Here is a 6,370-nt window from a genome sequence, read left to right as displayed (position 1 = left end):
CCCCCACTACACCTCCAACCTTCCCACCTACCACCCTCCCTCCTCCTCCTTCCACATAACCTCCACATCATACCCTCAAACCCTCCCACCTTCATACCATCATCCACCCACCTCCCAACCTGCACCTACCTACCTCTGCCCAACGGCCAACCCACAACTACACTTACAACTCTCCCTCCTCCCGCCCCTGCCCCATGGACAACCCACTACACCGCCACCCTTCCCACCTACCACCCTCCTCCTTCCACCACATAACCTCCACGTCATACCTCTAAACTAGTGTTTCTCAACGGGGGCGGTAGAGCCCCCAGGGGGCGTTGGGGATCTCTAGGGGTCGTTGAGAAGAATACAGCTGAAAGGGGGTGGTGCTTAATTGCCATTGGGGGGCATTAGTCCATTTAATTTTTTTAATACTAAGGGGGCGTTATCAGGCTTATGATGAGGTCAAGGGGGCATTGGGAGGCTTAGGATGAGGTCTAGGGGGCGTTTGTTCAAAAAAGGTTGAGAACCACTGCTCTAAACCCTCCCACCTTCATACCATCACCCACCTCCCAACCTGCTCCTACCCAGGGCAGGATTATCCCACAGGCTAGATATGGCTGCAGCCTAGGGCCCCCCCCACCTGCCATGGGGCCCCTGATTGGCTACAAGAGAAAAAAATGCAGAATTGTGACAGGATGCAATGTTGAAAAACTAACCTGTCGTCATGAGTACAATCAGTAAACACGTTATCCTTAATTCCTAGCTCGAAATTGTGACACTGTCTATGTGAATTTGTTGTGGAATTTGCCTTCTGTTGGGCCCCACAGCAGCCTGTTGCCTAGGGACCCCAGGCCACCTTAATCCGGCCCTGCACCTGAACCTACCCCTACCCTCTGCCCTACAGCCAACACACTACACTTCCAACTCCTCCTCCTCCCACCCCTGCCTCCATGACAAACCCCAACACTCTAGAACCCTCCCACCTGCCTAACTCCTCCCACCCCTGCAGTGGACCAGTGGCAACCCCATCAATACAGTATGTGGCCGAGGTCCAGTGGTATGCAAATCCGTCTACAGTCTGAGGCCAGGGGAGATTACTCAAATCCACTGAAATCCACTGAAATGTTTTTAACCCATTTCAGCCTGATGACACGTGTATGTTGTTTGACCTTTGGTGCCTGCAGACACATATACGCTGCATTCAGGCTCTTGAGATTGTAGCTTTTTTAATAAAAATGTGGGTATGTTACAGCTGAATGAACACATTCTAATGCAAGATGAGGGTTTAAATGCAACTTGTTTCATGTTTTTATGTGCATCAGAGGCAGAGATATTCAGGTTTTTATAGGCTGAGGGCAACTTTCCCAACCAGGGCTAAAGCATTCAGCAGGCGTTTTTTGCAGGAGCTTTAGGCATCAATGGGTTAAGATTCCACCACTGCACTTTTTAACCCTCTTGTTGCTCTCACGTTTTCAAACATCTCATCTGTAATCCTTGGGGTAAATTTGACCCAGCCACCAAAGGACTACAAATCATTAAACCAAATCTTTCGCACACGTTTCTGTCCTAGATACTTTATGTTGCTTTGATGGTGACATGAAAAGTCCTTCAAAGTCCACCGAACTAAAAACTTTGCCTTCAGTCTTTCACTGACATCGCATTACATGATTTTTAAATATGCGTATATGAAATTATGGTCCCATTGAAGTTTAACAAAGTTTGTCTGTATTATCATTATCACATTCCATGAAAGCAGTATGAGGCTTCTTAAACTTAAATAGTGTGTCTGTGGTTCTGTGTTTTTCGGAATTCACAAAAGAGATGGGTAATTATCACTGGCCTGATTATCATCGACTTTCAAATCTCTTCGAGACTTGGTCTGACCAAGAGCTTAACAATTAACATTTCCCAAACAGCATGGTTGACCCCCCTCCGTTAGTTTGCTACTAGCTGTTTGCTTCCAGAGAAAGTGGGAGGCGTTCCCGATTTTTCTGGAGCTCAGAAACAATATTTGTATTGCTCCTGGCCTGACTAGAAGCAACGCTGGAGGTGTTGCGCCACTAGGGCACGGCCTGGCTACATTATTGCGACAGTTGGGGGTGTATATAAAACAATAAATGTGGTCATCATAATTCGAATCAGGGTAATAATTAGATATTCTTATGATTTGAAATGTCATATTTAGGTCGATGTATTCTTTAAAATGTATATTTATTTTATTCAAACAAACAAACAAAAAATGAAAGGACAAGTGGCATCAACACATTATTCATTGGTCTTTAATTGTAGGTGCACTACAGTAGTGCAGCTCCAAATGCCCAGCTGTGTCTGTGTCTTGATTAGATACACTACATATAATCGCCACAGAGATGGTCTATTATTAGAATTAATAGAATCTTTGATTGGCCAACTCCACTAACAAATCCCTTTGCTGTTGTTTTGCAACATTGCACCACTCAACTCAATGTTTAGTTTCTCATTTAAATCACTGAACCCAGATCTGTTCAAGTGCATCTGTACTGAATTTGCTCTACCGTGTGCATTCAACAGCAGTACACTTCAGATTTTTAAAGAAAATGTCAAGTACTGTATGTATGGTTACTCAACATCTATGGTGTGTCTGCATAACGTCCTCCATACATGGGTTCACAGTGTTTGTAAACACGATGATGTGAGGAGGGGCAAGACACTGGCAGCCAACCACGTGAGCTAATTTTTGACTGACAGCGGTTTCCAACAATCAGAGGTTGAGTTGTGCACAGCTAGTTTCGCGCAGTCAGGAGAAAACCAAAATGTAGAACCCATGTATATGCAAGGGCAGCAGCATATCAGATCAAGAACATTTGAAAGTGCCCCGTTATCCCCGTTTACTTAGTTACTCTCTCTGATGCTACAGTAGCAGAATTTACAAAATACAGTAACATATTGTAGCAGAAATAATCAGCATTTTACAGTCATAGAGAAGGCACATGTGTAGAGGTGCAGTCTTGTGTAAAGCATTATGACTTCATTTCATCATTTGTTTGCACTTCGACGCACCTGCCAGCTGAGGTAATTGCCTGATGAAGGTCAAGTACCGAAACGTCGTTTATTACAGAAAGAACAGCGAAATGGTCAGTGTGCGGGAGTTTCTTTAAACTATCATTTGTTTGCAGAAATATTGACCACATTTGCTGTACACCATGTTTTTAATTCTGAATAATAATAATTCAGAATTAAATAGTTCTGTGGAGTTTACATTGTACTTCCATTTAATTTTGAATTAAATGTGATAATGTCCCATTTTTGGAAATAAGCTTATTTTACACCTCCCCTTGAGTAAAACAATTGTGTTTTACCGTTCTCCTGTACTTTCAACCGTTCTCTGGGTATGGCAGTGCAAATCTTACCTCCAAGCTAGCAGTTAACATTGAGTGCTATGAGACCAGTTGGCCGCCAGCTGGTCTCATAGGACTCAATGTTAACTGCTAGCTTGTAGGTGAAATTTGCACTGCCATACCCAGAGAATCGTTGAAAGTACAGGAGAACGGTAAAACCCTATTATTTAACTCAAGGGGAGGTGTCAAATAAGCTTATTTCCAAAAATGGGACAGCATCACTTTTATTCGGAATTACCGGTGAGTTAATTCTGAATTAAATGTCTGATGTAAACAAGGCCATTGTACTCCAATCTGGCCCAGCAAGTTCTACAAATGCATGAAAGAGGGCAATAAGTTGATGATCGTCATAGAAATAGTTCACAGCACTGCCGGTAAAGCTTCAATTTATTTTGGCAAGAAATCACACAGTTCACAACGAAATGAAATGTGATGGTAATAGTATCCGGAGATGAGTCTCTTGAAAGACTCACTTCTTGGCAGCAGTAGATTTCCTCGATATGGTTTTATTTGTATTTGCATACTTCTGACGGTCATTCCTACGAGAGGGAAAAAAAATACACACACACACACACACACACACACACACACACACACACACACCATAAGCAACACTATCATTATGCAACACACACCCCCACAGGCTTCCAAGCAGGCTCATATTTTATGTAAGTAATGGTGTGTGTGTGTGTGTGTGTGTGTGTGTGTGTGTGTGTGTGTGTGTGTGTGTGTGTGTGTGTGTGTGTGTGTGTGTGTGTGTGTGTGTGTGTGTGTGTGTGTGTGTTTGTGTGTGCATGTGTGTGTGTGTGTGTGTGTGTGTACTTCACCTGTTCATCTTGACTTTGTTTCTGCAGCCGAGTCCTCCCTCCCAGTGGCTGCTGTGAGCTAGCCTGGTCATCAGGCCTCCACAGCTCACACACGGACGCCCGTTACTGAAGGGCTGCCAGGGGGACAGGTGGAGGAGGAAACAGGACACAAATATTATATTAAGTATTATATTAGAAGTGTGCTTGTGTCTGTGCAACATGGACGGGCGTTACTCGAGGGCTGCCACATGGACGCATGGAGGAAGACACAAACAACAATATTATATTTGTATATTATATGAGTGTGTGTGCATGTGTGTGTGAGAGAGACACACAGCCGGCCGTTACTGAAGGGCTGCCAAAGAAACATGGGGACCAAGACACAGGATACATGAGTCAGGTGAATGTCCCTTTAGGAGAGACCTTCGGTTTGGAGACCTTTAGAGACTTTAGGTTGAGAATGGAGTACCCTTTGTGCCGTAGATGGCAGTAGCGCACATCTTATGCAAGCCGTCACCAAGTGCCACAGAGAGAGAAGAAGAAGGAGGAGGAGACAACGCCCCTTTAGGAGACCAAACTTGAACACACTCCTTTGCTTTGGGTAGAGGGGTTTGGGGACGGGTTTCTCTTTTTGGGGGGGCTTTTTGACTTTATTTATGCCAGGAGGAAAGTGAAGGTAGTGACAGGAAGTGAGTAGGGAGAGAGAGACGGGGAAGGGCCGGCAAAGGACCCGGGCCGGGAATCAAACCGGGGTTGGCCGCATAGTAGACGAGTGCCCTACCGTTAAGCCATGGCAGGGCCGGTTTGGGGGTATCTTACTCCTTCCAAAGATGTGTGCTGTAGTGTCTCACCTGTTCCTTGGCACCGTGTCCGCATATGTCTACTGTCTCACCTGTTCCTTGGCACAGTGTCCGCAGATCATCCTGGTTGCCAGCTCCATGGGATGGTCCTGGTCCTCGTCATGGCACACGTCACATGGGTACGCCCTGCCACAGCACGGAAACCTGGCAACCAAAACAGGAGAGACATGTTATACTGACATCATGTTATACTGACATCATGTTATACTGACATCATGTTATATTGACATCATGTTATATTGACATCATATGGGTACGCCTTGCCACAGCACGGAAACCCGGCAACCAAAACAGGGCAACACATGGAGACATACAGTGCCCTCCATAATTATTGGCACCCCTGGTTGAGATGTGTTTTTTAGCTTCCAATTATTTTTTTTTTTCTAAATAATATGGGACCTTAATGGAAAAAAAGAGAAAAATCCAACCTTCAATACAAGTGCATTTATTCAGTGGGGAAAAAATCCCACATAAAGAAATAATTATTTGACATCAAATAATGTGTGTCACAATTATTAGCACCCCTGGTATTAATATTTTGTACAACCCCCTTTTGCCAACAAAACAGCACCTAATCTTCTCCCATAATGTTTCACAAGATGGGGAGAGACAGAAAGAGGGATCTTCAGCCATTCCTCTTTGCAGAATCTCTCTAAATCATCCAGAGACCTGGGTCCTCTCCTCTGTACTCTCCTCTTCAGCTCACCCAACAGGTTCTCAATGGGGTTGAGGTCAGGGGACTGAGATGGCCATGGGAGGAGCTTGATTTTGTGTCTGGTGAACCATTTCTGTGTAGATTTGGCCATATGTTTAGGGTCATTGTCTTGCTGAAAGACCCAGTGACGACCCAGCTTCAGCTTTCGGGCAGAGGGCAACAGATTTTGATTTAAAATGTCCTGGTATTTCAAAGCATTCATGATGCCATGCACCCTAACAAGGTTCCCAGGGCCTTTGGAAGCGAAACAACCCCACAGCATCACTGACCCACCCCCATACTTCACAGTGGGTATGAGGTGCTTTTCAGCATGCGCATCTTTCGTGGTACGCCAGACCCACTTAGAGTGTTTGTTGCCAAAAAGCTCAATCTTGGTCTCATCTGAGCAAAGCACACGGTCCCAGTTGAAGCCCCAATACCGCTTGGCGAACTCCAGACGCTTGCGTTTATGATTGTGAGTGAGGAAAGGTTTTCTCCGTGCATGCCTCCCAAACAGCTTGTTGGCGTGTAGACAGTGCCTGATGGTTGATTTGGAGACTTTGTGACCCCAGGATGCTACCATTTGTTGTAATTCTGTAACAGTGAGCTTTGGAGATCTTTTGATTTCTCTTACCATCCTCCTCACTGTGC

General features: G+C 45.0%; 1 protein-coding gene across 1 annotated transcript in view; it reads right to left on the bottom strand.

The window, feature by feature from the left end:
• Positions 1-3,728: 3,728 nt before the first annotated feature.
• Positions 3,729-6,370, bottom strand: part of si:dkey-24l11.2 (uncharacterized protein LOC100034462 homolog) — a 24,750-nt gene continuing 22,108 nt past the window's right edge. The window contains exons 13-15 of the mRNA XM_063197721.1: positions 5,058-5,169; positions 4,187-4,299; positions 3,729-3,898 (exon numbers count right to left, since the gene is read on the bottom strand). Coding sequence (XP_063053791.1) covers positions 3,829-3,898; positions 4,187-4,299; positions 5,058-5,169 — 295 coding nt within the window. The 3' untranslated portion in view covers positions 3,729-3,828. The remainder of the gene's footprint in view (positions 3,899-4,186; positions 4,300-5,057; positions 5,170-6,370) is intronic.

Source organism: Engraulis encrasicolus, chromosome 4 (genome assembly GCF_034702125.1).
Source record: "Engraulis encrasicolus isolate BLACKSEA-1 chromosome 4, IST_EnEncr_1.0, whole genome shotgun sequence".
Lineage (NCBI taxonomy): Eukaryota > Metazoa > Chordata > Actinopteri > Clupeiformes > Engraulidae > Engraulis > Engraulis encrasicolus.
This window is presented reverse-complemented; position numbering and strand designations above follow the sequence as displayed.